Below are 25840 nucleotides of genomic sequence, written 5' to 3'. Positions count from 1 at the left end.
GTCAAATCCTGGGGAGAAGGAGTCTTAAAGTGGCATTCAACAAGCCACAAAAATTGCTGCAGACCGACCTAGCTGCTATATACCGCAAACTCGGTCAGCGGAGATATATGAGCGCTGATTTCCGCGTGCAAATAAGCAGTGAGTCACCTCCGACCGAACCCAACAATTCGAATTAACCACCCGAATCCTGCAGCAATTGACCCAATGAAGAACCCAGTTTGCTCCAATGGAGTTTTGTTGCCAGGTTATCTCTCAACAGGCACCGGCTACAGAAGCCGTCCTTCTGCCTGCTTATCATCTCTGCTCAGGGTCTAGATCTATGCCGTCGCTATTGCTGCCACGAGTGATATTAATGATAAGCAGCCACCTATTTATAGGTTGATTGGCCCCCGCCAGGCTGCTGACAGGTGGTAATTTTGCACAACTGCCACTTATTTTATCGTTCACTATACCTCTTCAACTTTGATTAGACGGCATATGATCCGTGGCAGCTAGGACCACCATTCAAATGACAGGCCAACCTAAGAAGCTGGCCGCGGCTCAGGTCGCCGACTTCCTTCGTGCCGGGATTCAACTCGTCGGGCAATTGTACGAACTCCATGAACACGACGATGATCAGCCTTCGCCGGACTGGGGTGCAAACCAAACCTCGGCGCAGTTTGCATTCCTAGAACGACAACTGTCGGAACCATTTCCTGGTCGGGAAATAGGGCCACTTTGTGAGCAAGAGCAGACTCTGGACAACACTCGCTCTGCCTGCGCAATCGTCGCCCGTACCATCCTATCGCGCCTGAACCTGATACAGACGTTCAGTTCGCGATTCCCACAGGAAATACGGACTTTCAAACAACTCTGGCCGCGAGAGGATGTAGAGATTTTGGAGGAACGACTGGGCATCTTCAAGTCAGAGCTCGGGTTAGGGATCCGGTCGAGGTATACATGTTAACCATAGTATCATTTTGGATGATATTTTCATAACCGGCTGACAATAGCTGGAAATCAGTCAACACACTGGAACTCGGGAATCTCTGGACTCCGCTGCTGCTGCGAATTCCCTGGATGAACGTGAATTCGATACTCAACGGAAAGCAATAGCAACACCGAAGAGTAAGCTGCCATCAGGGAACAGTGCGGTGTCCCTTTTTGGAAAGACGCCGGCTGGAGGGAAAAGTAGGACGGGTCCAGATTCACAATTATACAATAAGAATACGGAGTTCACCGACCAGGAAATGATCATCCGTGATTTTCTGCTTGAGAGTCTAAAATTCTCATCAATGACTGACAGAGAAGACAGTGTAACCGTTGCCCATGGGGCCACTTTTGACTGGATATTTACCAGTAAAGAGCCCGGGCATGAGAAGTCGCACGTGGAGGAATCACTCACTACTTGGTTGTCGAATGCCCACGATAGCGGCATCTTTTGGATTAGTGGGAAGCCAGGATCAGGCAAATCGACGCTGGTACGCTTTCTACGGCACCACCCCACCACTTTAGATCTCCTTCACCGATGGGCAGGGAATGAGCCGCTCATCACAGCCGGATTTTACTTCTGGATCAGTGGCACCTTGGAGCAAAGGTCGCAGACGGGCCTCATGCGTCATCTCTTATTTCAATTGCTGGACCAGGAGAAGTATCTCGTTCCCATTGTGTTTTCAGCAAAGTGGAAGCACTACCAGTCTCTCAGCACGCGAGAACGGATCAAAGCCTCCGTCTCATGGGAGCTGCAAGAGCTCAAGGATGCTCTCAAAAGCTTTATGCAGCATACCGTGGGCCAAGCGAAAATCTGTCTCTTCATCGACGGGCTAGATGAGTGTGCGGGGAATCACAAGGACATCGTTTCCTTCTTTAAAACTACGGCTTCCCTATTTTCTCATGTGAAGTTCTGTTTATCTAGCCGACAGCTATCGATCTTTCAGGCAGCCTTTATCAATAACCCCGGACTCGAGCTTCACGACCTCACCCGCCAGGATATGCTTGAATATGCTCGGGATCATCTACATGGGGACTCCATAACCCAGGTTCTGCTTGTCAAAGATCCAGATGGAGTATCGCGGCTTATCGATGAAGTTGTCGCAAGGGCTGACGGAGTGTTCCTTTGGGTGACCTTGGTGGTGCAGTCGCTGCTGCGCCGTCAGGACTATCGAGAGGTCTCAACAATACACGAATTCCTGCTTCAACACCCGGCTGACATAGATGGGCTCTTCACATACTTTATCTTTGAACAACCGGCGAAGGATCGGACATGTTTGATTTCCAAACTGTTTCAGCTCCTGCATGCTAGGGAAGAAGCATGCCATGCCACCGGGCAGGAAGAGGCTGTCACTATGCAGCTATGGGAGTTGGCGCTTGCATGTCAAGTAGAGGGACAGATCGATATTCCTGATAAAGTCCAAGAACCGACGGCAGATGTTATCAATCACATCTGCGCACGAACCAAAGACTGCTTCTCCAATGATTGCGCAGGCCTGGTCATTACGCATGCCCCAAGCCCATCAGGGATTCGAACACGGGCCAAACTAACACCGGCGCGACTACTAGCAGAAAGCAAGGTCTCATATGTACATCGAACCGTCAAGGACTATCTTTCCCTTTCTCATATCTGGTCCCGGATTTTGGGATCAATGATAGGAACGTCCTTCGATTCGCATCTCGCTCTTCTCACATCGCATATTCTCCAACTCAAGGGGCCCCTCGATGGCTTCGAGCCGCATCGACAGATTGATGAGTGGTGGCCCAGCATACCCTTGGCATTCACCCACGCCCGGCTATCTCAAGATGCGCGATCCCAGCTTGTGCTGATCCCTGAATTTGACCGTTCCCTCTGTCAACACTGGGCGTTTCGCGATTCCATTGAGAAAGACCACTGGGCAAAGAATCTCTTTTCTTCGTACGAGAAGCGAAAGAACGCAGTGTTCTAAAATCCCTTTCTCTCCCTCGCAGCCAAGTTTGGCTTGGACATTCTCGTCCGCGAACGGGTCCAGAGGGACAGACTCGATGCTCCAGTGGGAGGGATTCCGCTACTCAGCCACTGCATTGAGTTTCTTGCCAGTCGACAGAGGACCGTATACCCACTGTCCAGTCCGAGAATTATCGGCACCCTTCTCGCCAATGGTGCTGATCCTAACCAGACATACAGAGATCTCGACAAGAAATACCGCACACCTTGGCTGGTCATACTGGATAAGCTTCGTGAGGCCGAACGTCGTCAGTGGATCCAGTTTCATGACACGACTGAGGAAGGTACTCGACGTCAGGCTGCAGTCGTGTCGCTATTTTTGCAACACGGGGCTGATCCCGATGCCATGCTGCCGGAAACTCGGTTTGATCCGTCCGCGACGGCGCTAGAAGTGATCACCAGTATTTATCGGAAGTATGCGTCACCGGAGTTTGGGAGCCTTCGGAAGGAGCTGATCAGACTGGGGGCAAATGCGCGAGAGGGCCATGATGTCTTCTACCAGGTCTATGGAAATTGATTGGCCAATTGTGGTTGTAGACTCGTGTTACTGAAGAAAGTTAGATCACACTTTTCTATTCCATATACCAATATGAAATATTATGTTCTTGCCTACAAGTTTTCCAGGGCCGCTTGCCTGAAAAATGTCGAGCGCACTCGGTCAGGTGATTGGGGCTGTCTCTACTCTTCACTCTCCGTCTTTCTCCGGTCTCTCCATCCCCCTTCATCTGTCTCTGCAACTTTCTCTGTGGCCTAGTCGGAATCCGCACATGATTAATCTCTTTTTTCCTGTGTACGTGATGCCTCGAATACTGGATCTATCACCCTGCCCTCGGTGACACCTCCCCCCATTCGTCAACCGGCGTCATGGAGACGCCATTGAATATTATCAAACGCTTTCCATCGGTGCACGTCAGGTGATATAGGCACTTCTTCCCTCGGTCGCCTCGCCCCTCCTTTCACACTTTGCCTGCTAGCATGAAGAACCATCAACACATCATACTCCCACCAAGTTATCCGTCAATTCCATCTATATAATCTTTCATCGTTAGCAAGTACCAAGGTAACTCCTTAACCTCCTAACCTGTCATCACCACAGCCTTACTGACTGAGGCAGCATGGATATCTCATGTCGATCGATCCTCGACGACGAGATCGATGCTCTGCGCCAGCAAATCGAAGAAATCCGCCATCATAACGAGAGCCGTAAAGGAAAATCCAGAGCAGATGGAAGTCCTCCCGACCACGAACTTGCTGTCGAAGCATACCTGGAGGAAATAAAAATGCACATAACCCTTTTGCTGGACAAGAAGCTCGCGGCCAGCATCGCCCGTGCGGTGGACTCAGACGGCCAGCTGATTGCAGCGCTTACCCAGGAGGAGAGTGGTGCGAACAATGATCGACAACTGGCAATCAGACTACATGGAAATCCTTCGCTGGAGCAGCTGACTGTGAATGACAGCACAGAATACTTCCGGGTCCGCGAGCCCTCGGATAGCGAGGATGAGTGCATCGCAGGTCCCTCAATGACCTATACCCAGCGACAAGAAAAGGCGATCGAAAAGTCACAGAGCAAGATTCAATGCTGTGTCTGCTACGACAGCTACCATGCACACAAGATACACCGTCTGAGCTGTAAGCACACTTACTGCAGTGACTGTCTCAAGGATCTCTTCTTGAGAGCCACCAAGGATCAGTCTCTCTTCCCCCCACGCTGCTGTCGGCAGCCAATCTCCTTGGACGTCGTTCAGACAGCTTTGTCTGAGACTGAGCTTGATGAATTCAAGTGCGCGGAACTCGAATTCTCCACGACAGACCGGACATACTGCAGCAATTTGAACTGCGGGAAATTCATACCTCCAAGCCATATCAATGGAGAGCGAGCGCAATGCCCCTATTGCAACACTTTCACCTGCGCCATGTGCAAAAATGCCTTTCACTACGACGACTGTCCCGAGGACACAGCTACTCAAGCCACACTGGCTCTTGCTGCTAACGAGGGTTGGCAGCGCTGCTTCTCCTGCAGAGCCATTGTCGCTCTAGGTATAGGATGCTATCATATCACGTACGTGTCTCATGCACATAATCACAGCCCTAACTAACGACGCCAACAGCTGCAAATGCCGAGCCCAGTTCTGCTATCTCTGTGGAATGAGATGGAAGACGTGCACCTGTGAACGATGGGCCGAGGACCATCTGGTGGTGAGAGCAGAGGAAGTTGTAGATCGAGAAGCCGTGGAGCCATTAGCGCCTCGAGTTCGCCAGCTCCGGATTGAGCAGATGCAAGAAGATCTCCGAGGAAACCACGAATGCGAACACCCTGGGAAATTCGAGCGAATCTTTGGTACCGGCAGGCGCCGATTCCAGTGCGAAATCTGCGACGATCGTCATCGAAAGTACATTCTCCAATGCCGGCGATGTCATATTCGCGTGTGTGAAGATTGTCGACGGAATCGAATCTAGCGGCGTGATACACGTGGATGTAGTTGTTGAATCATCTGAATGAGTCGATGGAATCTACTAGGCTTTTAAGCGCTTCCTGTTTCCTGTCGATCAAGTTCCTGTTCTAGTATTGTGTGCACTTCTGACTAGTTGATTACCCTCTCACCATACCAAATCAAATGTACAACATTTGACTGCCCCCATCATCCGATCAATCGATTCCATCTCCAACAAGACCACGTCGTATACATCCCAAGCAACAACATCCACTCCTAAAACCAATTCAAACCAAACAGAACAGCATAACAAGAGCACATCACATCAAGTACTCAAACACCAGCACAACAATAGATCAATCATACACGATACCTTAACCATACGTCACGGTATTACTTACCCACCCCAACCAGACAATCATCTCATCTCACCTCATCCCATACCTACCCTCCACCCCCCTTCCTCCCGGGGCATCATCCGGATATTCCATATTCCATACTCCATACTCCATACTCCATTCCTTCATATATCCCACAGCTTAGCAGTAGCACTAGTCTAGCTTAAGCACCTAAGCACCTAAACCCAGAACCATCCACAACCCCACACCAGAAAGGAAGGATTCACCCCGAATCCCGGCCCATCGGAACCTCCGATCGCCGACGGTATTCGGGACGTCCTGACTAACTTTAGGGTTAGTTGTATGTAAGCTCAGCTACATCAGTACAGTCTGTGTACTCCGTAGTGAGTGAGGGACTCAAGAGGGGAGCTACTAGTACCCAGGGAGTAAAGGATTCGCTTACGTGCTTTGCTTAACTAGAAATATTTTGCTTAGGTGATTTGGGGGTTATTAGTAATTGGGTTGGATGTTATGATGGGGTATTATACTATAGGTGGGGGTAAGTAGTGGTATGAGTAGGGGTGGATTGGAGTTGGAGTTGGGGGTATAAATATGGGGAGATGCTCCCACTTTTTTATGATCTGGTTTGTTGAGAAGCCAGCAATTATAATTCCAATTGAGTTCTACAGTCGAGCATACAGTCGAGCATACAGTCAACCACTACGAACAACGTCAGAAGCCAATTAATACAATGTCGACCATCTTCATCACCGGTGGTACAGGCTACATCGGCCGGGTTATTATCGAGCGAGCCCTCCAGAAAGGGTATCTCGTGCGTGCGCTCTCTCGCAGCGCGTCCGGCGACGACTTCCTCACCTCCCTGGGGGCTGTACCCGTTCGAGGAACGCTCGAAACCTACGACATTCTGAACGCGGAGGCCCGCAACGCGGATATCGTGCTGCACTTGGCGTTCGTTCACGACTTTACTAAGCCTTTGAAGGAGCTCATCCCGATTGATATCAAGGCGGTGGATGCAATGGCGGAAGCATTGGCGGGCACGGGCAAAGCCCTGGTGGTGACGAGTGGGACGGGGCTCATTCAGCCGGATCCAGAGGGGAAGGAGACGGACGAGGAGTCGCCCGTGGCTCCGGATGGGCATTTCACGGTGCGGCGGGAGGCAGAGACAAAGGCGCTGGCGTGGGCCGAGAAGGGGGTCAGGGTGTCGGTGATTCGGTTGCCGCAGTATGTCTATGGACGGAGGAATCGGGTGTGGTTTGCGTCGGGATGGATTAAGGTGGCGGTGAAATATGGGGTGGCTGGGTATCTTGGGGATGGGAAGCACTGCTTCTCTCAGGTGCATGTGGATGATGCGGCTGAGTTGTATCTGCTTGCTGCGGAGAAGGCGGGTGCGGGGGAGGTGTTTAATGGGGTTGCTGGGACGGATACGTCGTATCGACAGCTGGCGGAGGCGATTGGAGAGGTGGCGGGCGTCCCGGTTCGGAGCGTTGCGAGAGAGGAAGCTACGGCGAGATGGGGCCCGTTTTTGGTGGCCTTTGCGAGTACGGGGAATAGGGCTTCGGGGGCGAAGGCGAGGAGACAGCTTGGATGGGTGGTGGAGATGCCCAGTTTGTTGAGTGAGATTCGGGAGGGCAGTTATAGGGAGCTGGTGGACGTGTTCAGAAGAAGTAACTGATGGTTTGGGGTTTGATAAGAGGGATGAGTTGATAGTATCAGATTTGTCTAGCAAGTGTTACGATGGCCTAGAAAGTAAAGGAATATCACGGAGGCGAATGTATATCTGGCGATACGTTAACATCCGTTTGTGATGACGCTAGAGTGAAAGTAGGAGCACACACCCGAAAGTAAACCTAATTAGTGATATTTAGTTGATGACGCATGGGGTCAGAATATGACGGATCGACATTGTACAAGAGTTTACGCCCTGCAAAGATCCTGGACGGTAAAGCTGCTAGCTGTACGGAGTACGGAGTAGATCCGCTTACCCGCAATCCGTACAGTAGGATTCAGCAATCACCGACAGGTCATTCACCAAGCGCCTTTCGGCTCTTGTTTGGCCTTGATTATGACAGCTCCAGCCAGACGGGCTCTCCCATCGACTGGCGGTGTACCATGCTGTAGGAACTTGTTGGCTTAACCAAGCATTTGGTAAATGGTCTCGTATGCCCATATTGAATGCATTGATCAAGGTATCAATTCTGGCGACGGCAAGGCGTCAATGAAGCCGAGTCCAGATTACATTCGAATGAGCAATGGACAGTGGGTATGCTGTGTGCTAGGCAACCATATGCGCTTATCTGTTGGGGTACAATAGCTTTCGAGTGAGTATCATTCGCCATTGCCAATCGAACGATCATCCCTTGCCGAAGCCGGCAAAGGCCATTCCGCTGCCACGTCGAGACCAACTCAAGGGTGTGACGGACCATCGGTCAGGTGAGGGTGCATCACCTGATGGCGTGCGGGAGTATCTCCGCCTGGAAATATATCGACGACTGCATTCGGACGGGAATAGTTCCATGATTCCGTCGCAGAGATCAACCATGTACTCCGTATTAATGATGTGGACCAAGCTCTGTCAGCGGTCAGCTGTCAGCCATTAACCTCCCTGTCAATGGAGGTAATCATTGGGGAAGCTGGATGTCCCTGACAGAGTAACCGTCGGTTCCTGGAGCAGGCGGGGGAGTGCCTGACGTTAGCGCCCGACCCGTGATCGCCGCTTACGTACATCGCGCTTATCGTCATCCCGGAAGCTCGTCGCCGACACTGCGCCTCCTCTATTTACTTCTCCTCGCCATCTCCAACCCTTTCATCCCATCCAGCCCGCTACCCCGAGATTTCGCCTCTTTGAATGTAACCAGAAGCTCCATTCATTTATCCGGACCGGTTACTCCCCCAACCATGCGGGGACTCCGCCTCATCCCCATTATCGCAAGTCTTGGCGCTCTCCCTCCATCGCTGGCCCGAGACGATCCGAGCTTGGGCTTCACGGATATCCATGAGCCCGGCCGCTGTGCCATTCGCGGGCATTGCGGCAAAAAGTCCTTCTTCGGTGGCGAGCTCCCCTGTCCCGACAATGGCCTGGCAAAGCAGCCCGAAACAGCGGTGAGGAAGAAGCTGGTAGACCTCTGTGGCAGCAAATGGGAGGAAGGCCCGGTGTGCTGTGAAGATGAGCAGGTGAGCTCCATCATAACTCTGCATTTGACATCGTTCTAACCAGGTGGATGCTTGCTTCAGATCGATGCCCTCTCCAGAAATCTGAAGCTCGCTGAGGGCATCATCGCGTCCTGTCCCGCCTGCAAAGCGAATTTCTTCAACATCTTCTGCACCTTCACCTGCTCCCCAGATCAGTCCTTGTTCGTCAACGTCACGCAGATCGACGAGAATAGCTCTGGAAAACAACTGGTCACCGAAATCGATAACGTCTGGTCGGAAGAGTTCCAGAGCGGGTTCTATGACAGCTGCAAGAACGTCAAGAATGGTGCTTCCGGGGGTAAGGCCATCGATTTCATCGGTGGCGGTGCCAAGAATTACTCCCAGTTCTTAAAGTTCCTGGGAGACAAGAAATTGCTGGGAAGCCCGTTTCAGATCAACTTCAAGACGGAGCCTGCTGGTCCGGACCCTGAGGGTATGAAGGCGCTGCCAATTAAGCCCAAGGCGTGCAACGACGCCGATGAGGCCTTCCGCTGTTCTTGCGTGGACTGTCCCGACGTGTGCCCTGAGCTACCAGCCATCAAAACAGACGAATACTGTCATGTGGGCCTTCTGCCATGTCTGTCCTTCTCTGTGATCCTCATCTACTCGGTCTTCTTGCTGGTCGTGGTAGCTTTCTCCAGCTACTTCTCTTACCGAGAACGCCGTTACCGTAAACCGGAACGTGTCAGGTTATTGCAGGATCCATCCCCGAGTGACGATGAGGATGAAGGTGACATTGTCCGCGCGGGGGGCTATATCGAGCAGCCCAATGGCGTGTACAAGTTGAACACCCTTCTCGACAAAATGTTCAACCGCATCGGCGGTGCCTGTGCTCGCGTCCCGGGCATCACAATTCTGACCAGCGTTATTGTGGTCATTCTCTTGAGTCTGGGATGGTTTCGCTTTGCCGTGGAGACGGACCCGGTCCGCCTCTGGGTGAGCCCGACCTCAGCAGCGGCGCAAGAAAAGGCCTACTTTGATGCCAATTTCGGACCGTTCTACCGGGCAGAACAAGCTTTCCTCGTCAACGATACTTCGTCCGGCGACGGGCGCGTTCTGAGCTATGATACCCTAAGTTGGTGGTTCGACGTGGAGTCACGGGTGCACCGGATGATTTCCCTGGACAGAGAACTGATCCTCGACGACATCTGCACGAAACCAACCGGCGAAGCTTGTGTGGTGCAGTCTTTGACGGGCTATTTCGGAGGATCAGTGGTCAATCTGGACCCCGATACCTGGGAAGCCCGCCTTAAGCACTGCGCGGATTCGCCCGGTGACGTGAGCTGTCTCCCGGATTTCGGACAACCCTTGCGGCCGGAGATGATCCTTGGAGGTTATGAAGACTCGGGCGATGTGCTGGATGCCCAAGCGCTGATTACAACCTGGGTGGTGGACAACCACCAGCAAGGGACCGAAGGTGAAGCCAATGCCATTGACTGGGAGGACAGCCTCAAACGCATCCTGGAAGTGGTACAAGAGGAAGCCAAGGAGCGCGGACTCCGGGTCTCGTTCAACACCGAAGTCAGCGTCGAGCAAGAGCTGAACAAGTCCAGCAACACCGATGCCAAGATCGTTGTCATTAGCTACATCATCATGTTCATCTACGCATCCTTGGCACTGGGTTCGGTGACAGTGACCTGGAAGTCTCTGTTCACCAATCCCGCCAATGCCCTCGTCCAGTCCAAGTTTACCCTGGGGATTGTCGGCATTGTCATTGTTCTGATGTCAGTTTCCGCATCGGTTGGGCTGTTCTCTGCGGCAGGGATCAAGGTCACCCTGATCATTGCTGAAGTCATCCCATTCCTGGTTCTCGCCGTGGGTGTCGACAACATCTTCCTGATTGTCCACGAGTTCGAACGAATCAACGTTAGCCACCCAGACGAAGAGATCGATGAGCGGATCGCTCGTGCCGTGGGCCGAATCGGCCCCAGTATCTTCCTCTCCGCAACCACGGAGACTATCGCTTTCGCCATGGGCGTTTTTGTCGGAATGCCTGCGGTGAAGAACTTTGCAGTCTATGCTGCCGGTGCGGTCTTTATCAACGGTGTTCTGCAGATTACCATGTTTATCTCTGTTCTGGCTTTGAACCAGAAGCGTGTGGAGAGCCTCCGTGCGGATTGCATTCCGTGCCTGACGGTCCGCAAAGCGCATTCCGGCATGTCCGACGATCAGCTTCTCGACGACCAGGAGGGAGAAAGCGCCTTGCAAGCATTTATTCGCAAGGTCTACGCATCTTCACTTCTTGGACGCCGGGTCAAGGTTCTAGTGGTGATTACGTTCCTGGGCCTTCTGACAGCTGGCCTGGCTTTGATTCCAAAGGTGGCGCTCGGGCTGGACCAACGCATCGCGGTGCCGAGCGACTCGTACCTCATTCAGTACTTTGAGGACTTGAATGCCTACTTCGGAACTGGGCCCCCGGTCTATTTTGTGACCCGGAACGTGAATGTCACTGAACGGCACCACCAGCAACAGCTTTGCGGACGCTTTACTACCTGCGAGGAATTCTCTCTACCCTTTGTGCTCGAGCAAGAGTCCAAACGATCCAACGTCTCCTATATTGCGGGATCCACCGCCAGCTGGATTGATGACTTTTTCTACTGGCTCAACCCCCAGCAGGACTGCTGCAAGGAAAATGATGAGATCTGCTTCGAGGACCGGACGCCTGCCTGGAACATCTCGTTGTACGGAATGCCAGAAGGAGACGAGTTCATCCACTACGTCGAAAAGTGGCTGGAATCCCCTACGGACGCTTCCTGCCCCCTGGGAGGCAAGGCGCCGTACAGCAACGCGCTCGTTATCGACCCGAAACGTACGATCACCAACGCCAGCCATTTCCGAACCTCCCACACCCCTCTTAGGACGCAAGATGACTTCATCAAGTCGTACATTTCGGCCCGCCGGATCGCCGATGGCATCTCCAAGGAGCACGGAATCGATGTATTTCCGTATTCCAAAACCTACATATTTTTTGATCAGTATGTCTCTATCATCCAGCTGACGGGGACATTGCTGGGCTTTGCCGTCGCGATCATCTTCGCTCTAACATCCACGCTCCTTGGGTCTGTGGCGACTGGCGCGGTGGTCACTACGACGGTCGTGATGATTTTGGTCGATATCATGGGCGCCATGGCTGTAGCCGGCGTGTCGCTCAATGCTGTTTCCCTCGTGAACCTCATTATCTGTGTGGGTATCGCGGTCGAGTTTTGCGCGCATATTGCTCGTGCATTCATGTTCCCATCCCGAGCTATCCTCGAGAGGGTGCCGACCAAGTTTCGGGGCAAAGACGCGCGGGCGTGGACGGCTTTGGTAAATGTCGGAGGCAGTGTCTTTAGTGGCATTACCGTGACGAAGCTGCTGGGAGTATGCGTGCTGGCCTTTACTCGGAGCAAGATCTTCGAAATCTATTACTTCCGAGTGTGGTTGGCTTTGATTGTGTTTGCTGCCACCCATGCTCTGATCTTCTTGCCGGTGGCACTCAGCTACTTTGGCGGCGAGGGTAAGCTCACTCTGTCTGACGTGATCTATGAAAATCAATGCTGATCCAAACAGGCTATGCCGACCCTGGGGCTGATGGTGGCCTTGAAGAGAACCTGGCATCCAGGGGCTACCGTTCCCTGCTGGGCGACGACGATTATTACGACTCTGACGAATACTAGACGTCCATTGCGCCGGAACGCACCGTCTTATACAGCAAGAAATGATATCACGTCTTATGGGGCGTTGATCACACGCCACTATCAACGGATGCGACCTATAACAGGATCCGTTAAGTGAGGCTGTACACCAGATTATATTTTATTCTATGTTATACAAGATGGCCGGAGTTACCATGGTTGGAAAGGAGTTAGGTCAATGAACTATTGGTTATTCCATCACGCGACGTCGCATGTATCTGCCCTGGTAAAAAGCGTGACCCGTCACACGCGGGCCAACTTTGTTCCGGCCGGGAACTTAACAGCGAATTTACTATGCAAGGCAAGGTGATCCCGCGCCCAGCGTTCCTGTAGGCAGCCGCGAGCATCGTGTTCGAGGCCCCCGAACCCGTGAGTTCTGAAGCTTCGACTAGAGAAAAAGTCTAAAGAACCGAGGGTGGATATTGACCGACAGACGTTGGCCGATCGCAGTTGGGCAGCCACCCAAAGCAGTATGGAATCTTACCGGACGGCGCCCGGACGATACCATTCCTCATCCCGCCATGGGAACCCGCCCCCTGATTGGAGGTCCCGAGCACTTCCAAATACGACTAAACCCCAACAGGCTACATGGGTATCTCCATAAAGCAGCCCACCCGAGCATAATTTTTTTTTTTCTTTTCCCTTCTTCTTCCCCTCCATCTTTTTTTTTTTTCTTCCTCCTCCTTTCTCTTCTTCTCCTCTTCCTCCTTTTTAACACTCTCTTTCCTTTCTGTTTCTCTCTTTCTTTGTGACCTTTTTGTTTTTGTGATACCCTTTGAGCTGCCTGTCTTTGCGCAGACAGCTCATTTCGTTCCAGGACCTTCTTCACAGGAGGAACTGGTGTGCCCACTGTTTACACGAAACTTTGTTGAGGAAAGAGGAGTTGTTTAGTCCATCATGGATCAACAACGGTTTTTGCAGCAGCTGCAGATTGTGCTGAATCGTGAGTCCCCACATTTTCTGAAATGAAAAGAGCAGTCAACTAACAGCACTAGCCTCCCAGGGTAACGTTAAGGAAGCGACCGGCGTCCTGCAGCGCGAGTTCTACAAGAACCCCGAGTCCCTCGTTCTGCTCATCCAGATTGCCACTGGCCATGAAGACCCGAATCTGAGACAGCTCGCCGCTGTCGAGAGTCGCACGTTGGTGGTCAAGCACTGGGTGTCCGTCCAAGCCAGCCAGAAGCCCCAGATCCGTGAACAGTTGCTGCGTGCTGCTGTTGGCGAGAGCTCGTCTCTCGTCCGCCACTCGGTCGCTCGTGTCATCTCTGCGATTGCCAAGATTGATCTGAACGATGGCGAGTGGGCCGATCTGCCCAACTTCCTGCTCCAGGCTGCCAGCACCGGCAACAAGGAGGAGCGTGCCGTCAGCATCTACATCCTCCTCACTATCCTGGAGACCCTTGGTGATGGATTCGAGGAGAAGTTCGAGGAGCTGTTCCAGCTGTTTAGCAAGACCATCAGCGACCCCGAGAGCGAGGAAGTTCGCATGAACACCCTCATGGCCTTGAGTAAGCTGGCCATGTACCTTGATTCGGAGGAGAACATGGCTCCCGTCAAGGCTTTCCAGAACCTTATCCCCTCCATGGTGGCCGTCCTTAAGGACGTCATCACCCGCGAGCAGGATGACGGTATCATGCAGGGCTTTGAGGTCTTCCAGACTCTTCTCGGCTGTGATCCCGCTCTGTTGACCGTCCATCTCAAGGACCTGGTTATCTTCATGAATGAGCTGGCCGGCAACACCGAGCAGGAGGAGGATGTTCGTACCCAGGCCATCAGCTTCCTCATGCAGTGCGTTCAGTACCGCAAGCTGAAGATCCAGGGTATGCGCATTGGCGAGCAGCTTACCCGCACGGCGCTGCAGGTTGTCACCGAGCTCGGCGATGCTTCTCCTGCCGACGATGACATTACCCCTGCCCGCTCTGCCCTTGGTCTGCTTGATATCCTGGCCCAGAGCCTGCCTCCCAGCCAGGTTGTTGTGCCTCTGCTCCAGTCTCTCGGACAGTACTTCAACAACACCAATCCTGACTACCGTCGCGCTGGTATCATGGCTCTCGGCATGTGTGTCGAGGGTGCCCCCGACTTCATCAGCACTCAGATGCACGAAATCTTCCCCATGGTGCTCCAGCTTCTTGCTGACTCCGAGCCCAAGGTTCGCCAGGCGTCCTTGCACGCCGTGGCTCGCTTGGCCGATGACCTTGCCGAGGATCTCAGCCAGGAGCACAAGAGACTCATGCCTCTGCTTTTCCAGAACCTGGCCAGTGCCATGCAGGAGTACAAGGGTGAGGAGGACGGTCCTACCGTCGACATCATGAAGGCTGGTATCAGCGCTATCGACGCTGTTGTCGACGGCCTCGACGAGAAGGATGTTGCTCCCTACCAGGGCGAGTTGGTTCCCATCCTCCACAACTTGTTCAAGCACCCCGACTTCCGCATCAAGGGCTTGGCTGCTGGTGCCCTTGGCTCCCTGGCCTCTTCTGCCGGCGACTCTTTCCTTCCCTTCTTCGACGACTCGATGCACCTCCTCCAGGAGTTCGCTACCGTGAAGGACAGCGAGGAGGAACTCGATCTGCGTGCCAGTGTCACTGATGCCATGGGAGAGATGGCCGCTGCCGCCGGACCTGAGCGCTACCAGCCCTACGTTGAGCCCCTGATGCGTGCCACCGAGGAGGCTCTCCACCTGGGACACTCCCGTCTCAAGGAGAGCACTTACATCTTCTGGGGTGCCATGTCCAAGGTCTACGTCGAGCTTTTCGCTCCCTTCCTCGATGGTGTTGTCAAGGGTCTTTTCGCTTGCATCGAGCAGGACGAGACCGACCTTGATGTCTCCCTTGGTGAGGCTGCCAAGGACCTCATTGGCCAGGAGGTCACCATCGGTGGCAAGAAGGTTCGCGTTGCCGATGCCGATGAGGACGACGAGCCGGTCGGTGAGGATGGCGATATCGAGGATGTCGACCTTGATGATGAGGATGGATGGGATGATATCACTGCCACCACTCCTCTGTCTCTTGAGAAGGAGATTGCTGTCGAGGTCATTGGTGATCTTGTCACTCACACCAAGTCCGCCTATCTGCCTTACTTTGAGAAGACTATCGAGATGGTTCTGCCCCTTGCCGAGCACCCCTACGAAGGTGTGCGCAAGAGCACCATCAGCACCCTGCACCGCTCTTACGCTATGCTGTACTCCATTGCTGAGGAGAGCGGCCAGATGGCCAAGTGGCAGCCTGGTCTGCCTCTCCAGGTCCAGCCCGCCAAGGAGGTTCAGAAGTTCGGTGAGATCCTCATGACCGCTACCGTCAAGATGTGGACCGAAGAAGATGATCGGTATGTATCCTTTTTTCCTTCTCTACTATTGCATGCCCACGGGCCATTATATGATGAGCACCACGTTTTACCCAGCTCACTCCGACACGCAAAGTCGTGGATGATGTGACACGCGATTACTCACAACCTTCTGATAATACTCTTCACATTATTTTCATCACATGATTGTGTTGTGCTTTCAGCAGCTAACGATGAATACTAGGGCTACCGTCGCCGACATCAACCGCAACATGGCTGAGAACCTTCGCTACTGCGGTCCCTCTTTGATCTCCAACGAGACTACCCTGCACAACGTGATCCAGATGATCACCGACATCATCACCAAGAAGCACCCTTGCCAGCTGGAGTTCGGCCCCGAAGAGGAGACTCTCGAGGCCGGCGAGGAGACCTCCGAGTTCGACTGGGTTGTCGTCGACACCGGTCTGGACGTTGTCTCCGGCATGGCTTCCGCCCTTGGCCCCAGCTTCGCTGAGCTGTGGAAGGTCTTTGAGAAGACTGTTCTGCGCTATGCCGGCAGCACTGAGGCTCTTGAGCGTGCCACTGCTGTCGGTGTTCTCGCTGAGTGCATCAACGGCATGGGCTCTGCTGTCACCCAGTTCACCCCTACGTTCATGAAGTTGCTTCTGCACCGCCTCGGTGACGAGGACTCCCAGACTCGCTCCAACGCTGCCTACGCCGTCGGCCGTCTCGTTGAGCACTCCGACGCCAAGGATCTGATTGTCAAGGAGTTCCCCACCATCCTTACCCGCCTGGAGCAGTGCCTGCACATGAACGTGTCCCGCCTCCAGGACAACGCCACTGGCTGCCTTAGCCGCATGATCCTCCGTCACCGCGAGAATGTTCCCATCAAGGATGTCCTCCCCGTGCTGCTCACCATTCTTCCCTTGAAGAACGACTTTGAGGAGAACGACCCCTTGTACCACATGATCTGTCAGCTGTACAAGTGGGAGGACCCCACTGTCCGCGAGCTCACTCCCCAGCTCCTGCCCATCTTCCAGGCTGTTCTCAGCGACGAGGACCAGCTCGAGGAGGAGCGCCGCGCCGAGCTCATCGAGCTGGTCAAGTGGCTGAACCAGATGCAGCCTGGTGCTGCCCCGTGGGCCGAGCAGCTGTGAAGCCGCGGCGCACGATGATGACCGCTTGATGACCAAATACTACTTAATGGATAGACCGGGTCTCTCACCGAGGACTCTGATGGACGACGTTAGAAGATACCCCTGGGGAGCCACAGCGCGATGAACCCACAGCGATAGATATGGCGGACTGCTATGAATTATGATCAAAAGTGGTGTATATATGTTATGAGTTCAATTGAATTGCGATTGCTGTTCATTTATGCCCTAGATGAATACCCTAGATGTTTCAGTGCTTCTCTTCCGCTTGCTGCATCCTTGTGCGAGTACTCTGCGCAAAATACCTGAATGTAGACCTTGGCGCATACTGGTATCGGTGGCTACCGTTCTATGTCCTCTCCAGCTCTATTGGTCTCTGTCTTCCCCATTCCGATACCCCACCGCACCAGTTTCAGAATGATCCTGTAACCGGCATCTCCGGACTCATAGACCTCGCCGAAGTCAGGCGGGGATTCCTGGAGGGACCAGACTCCCTTCTATCCTCGCCACGGGGACAAGTCACATGCAACGGATTACGGGCCATTCCAGAGGTATGGAACCTTTCCGGAAAGGGCAATCCTGCAGGGCACCGTTTGCTTTTCGTATCCCCTAGGATCCAATGTGGCCATGTCCCAGCCGACGCAGTGCGCTTTTCGAAGTGACATGCTCGCATGTGCTGCAATTGCCCCGATGGTATGGAGCGTCAGACCTTGTGGGAAAATGGGGCATGTTCTTTCTGGTAAGAACAATACCGATGACCAGAACATACAAGTGCGATTGGATGTCGACGCAGACCAAGACTAGGCTTCATCCACATCCCCGGACAAATCTGAACACCAGTCCCTTCACGATCCCCGCAACGTCCTGCACATGGATATCGCACCGGACGACCTCATAATAGTCCGTCTCATAGTACCTCAGCATCTCTTCCTCATCCGCCGAGGCTACCTCATACGCCCATCCATCGACGCGTGTATTAGCCGAGCCATCGATTAACGCCTTATACTTTCCACCTCCCCACGTCCTCAGCACGCCTCCCCTGACCCAGGCCTTTCTCAGCATCGGTATCTCGCTGAGACCCAGTCGGGCAGCCAGGTTGTCCGACACGGCCAGAGTGCCATAGAAGAAATACCACACCGGGTACTGGTCCTGCATCGGATAGAACACCTCCGCATGGGATGCTCGATGCTGCGGAAGCGTAGGGTCGACATCACATCCCAGCGTAGGAGCACGGCTATACTCGGAGAGATCTTTCACAGCCAAGTTAACGCGAATAAAAGTCGGCGAGAAAGTACTCCCCGCCAGGGCGGAGAGAAGGGCGAGTTTCATGCGGCCGGTGATGAGGCAGAAGGTGGCGGGGGCGGTGGCGTCGATGCCTTCAGCGGATTTGAGGATGGGGGTGGTGAGGGAGTTGGAGAGGGATTGGATGTGGGTTGGGCTATTCAACGGCCCTTCAAGCTTGACGAGGAAGGTTGACTTTTGGTCTCGAGCGGAGAGATCGAGGGGAGCTGGAGCGGGTTGGTATTGAGACGGGCCTGTTCTGAGGCTCTCTTCGTCGTTCTCGTGCTCGGTCATGATGGCCAGATTCTCGAGCTCGGCGAGAAGGTCCATCTTGAGGATAGGGAGTGATCGTTTCTGTCCTTGCACCAGGTGTCAAAGGTGCGTGTTCTTCCGAAACAGTATATAGCTGCGGATGCTTCGATTTTGTGGGGGGTGGACAACTGGGATAATGATGGATGGTAGGAAATTCCATAGTCGAGACGGGGAGTCAGAGTCTCGCTTAGAACCATGGTTTGCTATGCAGACATCCCTACGTAATATTGAGGCATTCCCAGTGGCCTGGTGCTGAAGCCGTGGGCTGTAAGAGTTGCTAGAGAGGGACATCTGGACAACATGATAAGACCAACAATCTTATCCCCATAAGAAACACATACAATTCACATACGAACACCAAGCGATTGAGCCAACGGTAAGTCGTAGCCATACATGCAAATGAAGCCTGAGCGCAAGAAGACATCTTTCCTGCTAGCTGTCTCCTGATCATCGGGACTGGAAGTCAAAGACTATCATCAATGTTGTCGAGCTCAGCCTCAATCTGATCCTGAAGCTTGTCCATGTTCTCCTCAGTTGCCTCCTGCTGTGCATCCACCTGGACCGTCACATACTTCTTCCAGGCAGACTCATCACGTGCCCCGGCATTGGCTCCCTCGCCCACCCCCGGGATCCCTCCTCTCGCATTCAATCCGTCCTCCTCCTGCCACACAGAACACATCCCGGAAATGTCTTTGGGGTTTCGAAAACACACGGGCGTTAGATGGGCTTGGAAGGCGCTCTATTCATACAAAAATACATTACATTTATGTCGCCCACTGTCCACAATGGGCACCCAAGGACCAAGCTCCGAAACCAACGTCTACGGTATTCTCCCTCCCCACGCGGTGACGAATGCACGCTCACTGGCGCCCTAGACTGTAATCCGGAGGACCTCTTCACCTACTCGGCTCAGCGATGGATCTGGAATGAAGCTCAGCAGCTCCAGAGCCGGTACGTGTCGTTTGATCTGCACGCCCTGGTTCGGGTTGTAGAAGACGCTGCGGGACACAACGCAGCCTGCGTCCATATCTCCAAATTACCCGAAGGAAATTTCAACAAGGCCTTCCTTGTCACCATGCGCGATGGCCGAGAATTGGTCATCAAGATCCCCAACCCCAACGCAGGACCAAGCCATTATACGACGGCGTCAGAAGTGGCTACTATGCAATATGTGCGAACACCGTAGACTCCCGAATGGTTGGGCTATACTGACCTCCCTGTAGGCCAGAGAGAACCTTCAACTACCTGTTCCAGAAATCCTCACGTACTGCTCCCGAGTGGACCAGAGTAAGTTAGGGGCAGAGTACATTGTCATGGAGAAGGCCCCAGGGATTGAGCTGGGTCGGGTGTGGGAAAGCCTCAAGTCGCGGGACAAGCTAGCCATCGTGAAGCAGATTGGCACCATCACTTCTACGCTCGCGCGGGCGACGTTCTCATCACACGGCTCACTATATCTTCGCCAGGACGTCTCAGAATCGGAAAGCATTAAGGTCGACGATGCCTTCGCGATCGGACCGACAACAGGACGAGCGTGGTTCGATGACCGAAGAGGCGAGCTCGACGTCCACCGAGGCCCCTGTACGCCAGTCCGTCCCTCAGGCTGGGTTATGGCCAAGCTAATCATCCGTCACACATCCTAGGGACTAGTACGAAAAGCACCATGAATGCGTTGGCTCAACGGGAAATCGCTTGCCTGAAACGGTTCTCACATTTCCATAGAGATAGCCAGCAGGGTATTTTCAACGGGCCTGGCGGTTATCGCCCAACGAAAACAGCCAAACTATCCGTCCTGAACGACTATCTTAAGATCCACCAATACATCCTTCCCAAAGAAAAGGGCCTCAACGCAGGCATACTCTGGCACAATGATCTCCACACGGACAACATCTTCGTCGACCAAGCCAATCCCACCCAAATAACTAGTATCATCGACTGGCAAGCTGTTCCGATTTACCCAATGTATCTGATTGCCCACCATCCATCCCTCATCGAGTATGACGGCCCAAAGCCAGAGCGATTTGTTCAGCCCCGTCTCCCAGAAAATATCGATGAGCTCAGTCCCCAGGAGAGAAAAGCGACCAAGGAACTCTATCTTTCCCAAACATTCTGGCTTTACTATGAGACACAGGTGTTCAAAGAGGCCAGGGACCTGATCCATGCGTTCAAGTACCGGGATACCCTACAGTGTGAATTATCCAGTTTGATCGGTTCGATATTTGACGATGGAGAACCGCACGTGCAGAACCTTCTTACTGAGGTGACGACAGACGATGTATGGAAGCAGATCGTCGGGGAAGATGAGCGCGGGAATCCGCGGGTACCATGTCCACTAAAGTATACGGATCGTGAGCTGGAGATGCACCGCGACGCATATGCGAAGTGGCAACGGGACGTTGAGCGAAAAGCACAAGTCCTGGAGGAGATCGGTGTATATCCCGGATGGACTGGTGCGGTGTCGCCGGGTGATTATGAAGAGGTTGTTCGGAGACTGCGAGTCGCGAAAGAGAGATTTCTGGATCGGGAGGCGAGGACGGCGGAGGAACGGGTGACGTGGGAGAGGGTATGGCCGTTTGAGGATAAGTGAATATTTGGTATACGGTTGGTTTGGGGGTAGGATAGAAATGATATCCTTGTCTGGGGATTGTTAGGGGTATAGTCGTCGTGGATAGGGTGATGGTTGCTGGTAAGGCGTCTTGGTAATTGCTCCAGGAGCTGTCGATTCTCCTTAACCCATCTCCTTAAAGTAACAGTGGCAGTTACATAAGTCTCTATGGCATGGACCATGCCGCACTCTTCTAGCACAACTTATCCAAATCACCACTCAAGTACATTACAGAATGTCCCGATAGCATTTACCACATAGCTGTTCGACCGAGTCGTCGCAGCATGAAAGATACCCTGGTCTCCGCACCACTCGAGATGATACCTGTCAAGCCAGCTAGCTACTAGGGCTACTCTATATCCCATCAGCAGGTCAAATCTCATCGAAATCATCTCGAGATCTAATCCTCTAAACAGACTCAGCATCGATTCCGGCTCTCCCTGCTACTCGATCTTTTCTTTTTTCCCTCCCCAAAAGAGAAAGTGGCTCGTTACCACAGCCTCTAGTACCAATATACGCCTACCCTTTATAACGGCAGCATATCCATGCCACTACTACATATCTGAACATGAACCTTATAATGCTCGCAGTGATACACCCCGCACTACCAAACATATCTCGATCCCACGATCCCACCACCGCAATTCCATACAAGCGTACAGTCCTCGCCGCTTTTACCCGTCCTGAGCAGGGCCAACTCGCGCAAGCGTTGTTTCAATGCCCAATTGAACCAATACACTTGAAACGGTGCTTAAGGAACCTAAGGCGTAGAGCTGAGTGTTGTCTGTCGTGATTCGATGAAGACCTCTCGCGCTGGATGGCTTGTTTGTCACTCAGGTGGATGGCTAAGGTTGGTGGTTCTTGTCGAGACTGGCTTGTTGGTCAGAGGGCAGAGACATTCGCGGATGATGCATTAGTGGCCATGACCGCAGCCTGTTTGTTGACGTTTACTTCAATTATCTTGGTTATGATTATGGGGGGCGGTTTGATCCCGATAGTTAGTAGCGATGCAGAGATTAGTTTTGTCTGCGGGTCACTTGCGTGGAAATATGCTTTTCTTTTTGACGGTACGGGTCTTTAGCCGTGTGTTAGTTGATTAGGTCAGGGCTATATTGAAACCGATGCGAGTATCGGGACTGCATACATACTTACAAAGACTCCATGCTTTGATTTCCATCTTGTTTCCTACGGATGCGAGGATTGCCACTAGAGGGATTCAATCTTTCCCCTTCTGGGGAGGTTCATCACGATGGTACACAGTGGTGTGGTACGATCGATTTCATCACGAGATATTTTACTTCTCCCGTCCGATAGACCGACACAGATATCCATCTGAACGGATTTTTTAATAACCAGGTATGTAGGTAGTTTTACACCTTGTTAATTGGTAAAGTCTCATCTGGGTAATGGTCCGTCTTTGTATGTCAACGAGTAGAACCTCTAGTATGAGTCGTAATAAGGAATCTTGTAGGTGGTTGCGGATTTGGGACTGGCAGGTTGGATGGGTTTTATGCAGATGAGCTGGTCGAATTGGGATTCACCTTGAGAATAATTATCATGGAGGAAGGCATCTTCACAGCTAGTCATTAGATTCATGTCTTAGGTGAATATATTATCTTAATGTGGTCCTCTAGTGAAGACATCGATGTCTTTAGAGAAGGGAGTCCAGCTGGGTAGGTGCCATTGATAAAACATAATTGATAATCACTCTTTCTGTATGCCTGTTGCTAATCTGGTACGCTGAGTCAATAATCCTAAGAGACTCCTTGATGCTAAATCACACACCGGTACCAATAAGCACCATTATCAGTCATTCCTATGTGTTTTGGTCATGACTATAAGTGTTACAGGGACGAAGGTTACCCTGCTAACTAGATGGTTTCTGAGATCCAAGGTTAGCTTAACAAGAAAGCAGGGACTTTCTTGGCGTTCTTGTAGTTTAGATCGCAATTGGCATTAGTTTGAGTCTGGCATCGAGCAAATGACTCTGTGGCTGTTCTAGATGGGCCACTTCGGGTAAAGATTATCAGCATATGGTCTTGTGATTACTACCGTTGATAGACATGGAATCTTTGGCCAGTGCGTCAATATCAGCTACTGGTCCAATGTTGTGCGCTGAAATTAAACTATAGGCTTGGTTTGTGAGAACCTGAAGGGTAGTGCGTCTATCCCAGTATGTGACTGAAGTAGTTGTTGCACGGACCTAATCTCTGGTAAAGTCACTATGGGTATCTGGGTTCGGGTAGGTTTAGCTGTGACGGCAGAGTTTGGTTAGACCACCCTGGCTTAAAGCTTACCTGGATCTAAGCTCGCCAAAGCGAAGGCTTCCTTGCTTGAAGGCTGTAGGTCTGGAATAGATAAACTCTAAAGCAGGTCTCAACCAATTTGACCTTGGTAGCTCATCCATGTCTGCTGGCTCGGATCCATGGCCACCTCCATATGATGGAAGCTCCGGACTAGACACTGACCGGCTTGTAATGGTGCAATAGAAGCCTTTTAAGCCAGACACGTCTCTTTCGGGGAGTGGGAGCACCTTTCAAATGCTCATATTTAAGAGTTCTGTCCGAATGTTCTAGTCCAATCACCATGGAGTCTACAGTCGACCTTCTATCTTCCGATCTCTTCAAACACCGCTATGAGAATGGTCCGCGGGAAGCGCACCTGGAACGATCATATCACCGAGCCAGGGCCATGGCTAGATATTGGAGTAACTCTCCAGCCGCAGGGTACTCGTCATGCTAACCGTAGCCAGGACTGACTGTGGATGACATTATTCACTTGACCCCAAAGTACCGTCGTGCCCACACAGATGGCCTTGTTGTCCGCGACCCAGTCGCCCAGACCATCTTCACCATACACTTTAATCTGATCGGAGGAACCATTGCCTCCTATCTGCCCAAACGCCCAGACCTGGAGCCATTGATGAAACAGATCTTGCACTTTGATGTGGTGTATGCTCCCTGTCGGTCACATGAAGGCATCGCTGATACGTCCTTTGCAGTGGCAGTTTTATGCTCACAGAAGTCGGACACGGTTGCGATGCGAGGAATATCGAAACCATTGCCATTCGGCAGCCCGATGGCAGCTTCATCCTGGATACCCCGACCCCTGCCGCAAGAAAGTATGACACCATCATTATCCCACAAGAATATTGGCTAAGTGACAGGTTCATGCCACCGTCTGCCCCCGTGGCAGGACTACCACGCATTGCGCTTGTTTTCGCACATCTCTTCGTGGACGGCGAGAACCGAGGGATCCGTGCGTTTATAGTTCCACTTAACAATGGGCGGCAAATGCATCAAGGGATCAAAGCTTGGTAAGTCCAACAGCAGGCGCGTCAGGCTTGAAAGTTAATCCGGTTAGGCGCCTTCCCGACACTGGGTCTGGAAGGGCGCTCAACCACGACCTTACGTCCTTCGATCACGTCCATCTCCCGCCCACCGCCGTGATAGGAGACGTGGCGAAACCTACCAACCTGCGCGATCAGTATCTCGCCTCGATTCACCGCCTGAACATCGGAGCACTGATCATCAGTCTGTGGGTAATACCCTTTCTGAAGGCTGCTGCTTTTATCGTGGGAAAGTACAGCCAGCAACGCACAGTCCAGGCAGGACTGCACGGAGAAAGAGTCCCAATTTTAACCTTTCGAACCCAACAGCTCCCAATTGCCCATGCTTTGGCGGGGGCTGCAGTGTTGGAACGGTTTGCAGATTGGGCGATCGAGTACCATAAGTCTTCTGCGATCGGCCCCGGGGCCAAACATGCGCTCAGCGTGATCTTCAAGGTGGTCGCTCTTCAGAATGGACGTGACAGTTTATTTCAATTGATCGAGAGAAGCGGTGCCCGAGGGGTGTTCCCCGACAATAATCTCTTGAAAATAGAGGTATGTCCGGTTTCCTCCCATGTGTAGCCTGTGCACACAAGTAATACATCCCATTCAGTCCATCTGTCGGGATTCTACCACGGCAGAGGGAGAAACCTTGGTTCTTTCGATCCGTGAGATACTACATGCCTCGCATGAGTTGTATATCTGCTGATTCTTCCGTAGGCGCTGCCACCGAGTTGCTCCTTGGCCGGTACAAGGTCCCCGATGCCAAAAGGCCTGGCTCTCTTCTGGCACGGCACGAGGCTGGATTGACTGCGGAGCTGAAGAGGCTCCTCGAAAGAATCAAAGGGCATCGGAGTACAGAGTTCAACCACTATATCCTACCCAGGTGTCGTCCGATGCTTCTGGCTATTGGCCAACGGATGGCATACGAGGCAGCCATCGACCGGAGGGTCGACTCGGACCTTTTGGCACTGTACGAAGCTGGGGCAGTAAAGAGCGACTCTAGTTGGTATGTGGAGCAGCTGAAGCTCAGTCGAGCAGCTCAGTTTGAAATGGAGCGCCGAGCATGCGACACCGTGATGTCGCAGCTTGACCAGCATTTGGATGGGTTGGGTATTGAGCCATACTGCACCGCCCCGATGATTTCTTCCTCCCGATGGGATGCCTTTGTCAATGCATCCCCAGTATTTCCTAGAGACATCGACTCCGATGGAGGCTTTCGAGCAGCGAAGCTGTGAGAGTGTGTATAGTAATCCAAATTATCAAGAGAA

The 25840-nt window shown here is 52.6% G+C and overlaps 8 protein-coding genes across 8 annotated transcripts; 7 read left to right on the top strand and 1 right to left on the bottom strand.

Annotated features, from left to right (window-relative positions):
• Window positions 1-508: 508 nt before the first annotated feature.
• BO80DRAFT_448431 (uncharacterized protein) lies at window positions 509-3473 on the top strand (the record flags this gene model as incomplete). Its single annotated transcript, XM_025721669.1, has 3 exons — window positions 509-933; window positions 1004-2887; window positions 3137-3473. 3 exons carry the CDS (start codon window positions 509-511, stop codon window positions 3471-3473), a joined length of 2646 nt encoding a protein of 881 aa, XP_025571769.1.
• Window positions 3474-3683: 210 nt separating this feature from the next.
• Window positions 3684-5612, top strand: BO80DRAFT_496342 (E3 ubiquitin-protein ligase). Its single transcript, XM_025724012.1, has 3 exons — window positions 3684-4016; window positions 4071-5018; window positions 5068-5612. Exons 2-3 carry the CDS (start codon window positions 4072-4074, stop codon window positions 5414-5416), a joined length of 1296 nt encoding a protein of 431 aa, XP_025571768.1. The 5' UTR covers window positions 3684-4016; window position 4071; the 3' UTR covers window positions 5417-5612.
• Window positions 5613-6388: 776 nt separating this feature from the next.
• nscE (NAD-dependent epimerase nscE) lies at window positions 6389-7532 on the top strand. Its single transcript, XM_025724444.1, has one exon. The coding sequence runs from the start codon at window positions 6481-6483 to the stop codon at window positions 7420-7422; it is 942 nt and encodes a 313-aa protein (XP_025571767.1). The 5' UTR covers window positions 6389-6480; the 3' UTR covers window positions 7423-7532.
• Window positions 7533-8145: 613 nt separating this feature from the next.
• Window positions 8146-12896, top strand: ncr1 (sphingolipid transporter NCR1). Its single transcript, XM_025720218.1, has 3 exons — window positions 8146-8921; window positions 8982-12435; window positions 12489-12896. Exons 1-3 carry the CDS (start codon window positions 8646-8648, stop codon window positions 12593-12595), a joined length of 3837 nt encoding a protein of 1278 aa, XP_025571766.1. The 5' UTR covers window positions 8146-8645; the 3' UTR covers window positions 12596-12896.
• A 378-nt stretch (window positions 12897-13274) lies between these two features.
• Window positions 13275-17272, top strand: BO80DRAFT_428281 (putative importin beta-4 subunit). The gene is made up of 3 exons (XM_025720217.1): window positions 13275-13556; window positions 13609-15934; window positions 16137-17272. The coding sequence occupies exons 1-3, from the start codon at window positions 13511-13513 to the stop codon at window positions 17047-17049; spliced, it is 3285 nt and encodes a 1094-aa protein (XP_025571765.1). The 5' UTR covers window positions 13275-13510; the 3' UTR covers window positions 17050-17272.
• A 475-nt stretch (window positions 17273-17747) lies between these two features.
• BO80DRAFT_428280 (gamma-glutamylcyclotransferase family protein) lies at window positions 17748-18676 on the bottom strand. The gene has a single exon (XM_025720216.1). The coding sequence runs from the start codon at window positions 18655-18657 to the stop codon at window positions 17854-17856; it is 804 nt and encodes a 267-aa protein (XP_025571764.1). The 5' UTR covers window positions 18658-18676; the 3' UTR covers window positions 17748-17853.
• A 631-nt stretch (window positions 18677-19307) lies between these two features.
• BO80DRAFT_428279 (phosphotransferase family protein) lies at window positions 19308-21359 on the top strand (the record flags this gene model as incomplete). Its single annotated transcript, XM_025720215.1, has 4 exons — window positions 19308-19464; window positions 19515-19810; window positions 19863-20217; window positions 20280-21359. Coding segments are annotated over exons 1-4 (1631 nt in total), but the record flags the coding sequence as incomplete, so codon positions are not given.
• Window positions 21360-23827: 2468 nt separating this feature from the next.
• Window positions 23828-25807, top strand: BO80DRAFT_364108 (acyl-CoA oxidase; the record flags this gene model as incomplete). Its single annotated transcript, XM_025716136.1, has 7 exons — window positions 23828-23948; window positions 23994-24192; window positions 24243-24362; window positions 24408-24557; window positions 24605-25124; window positions 25183-25237; window positions 25290-25807. The coding sequence occupies 7 exons, from the start codon at window positions 23828-23830 to the stop codon at window positions 25805-25807; spliced, it is 1683 nt and encodes a 560-aa protein (XP_025571762.1).
• Window positions 25808-25840: the final 33 nt, after the last annotated feature.

Source organism: Aspergillus ibericus (assembly GCF_003184845.1).
Source record: "Aspergillus ibericus CBS 121593 unplaced genomic scaffold BO80scaffold_45, whole genome shotgun sequence".
Taxonomy (NCBI): Eukaryota; Fungi; Ascomycota; class Eurotiomycetes; order Eurotiales; family Aspergillaceae; genus Aspergillus; species Aspergillus ibericus.
Note: the sequence above shows the minus strand (reverse complement) of the source record. Positions and strands in the feature narration are given on the sequence as shown.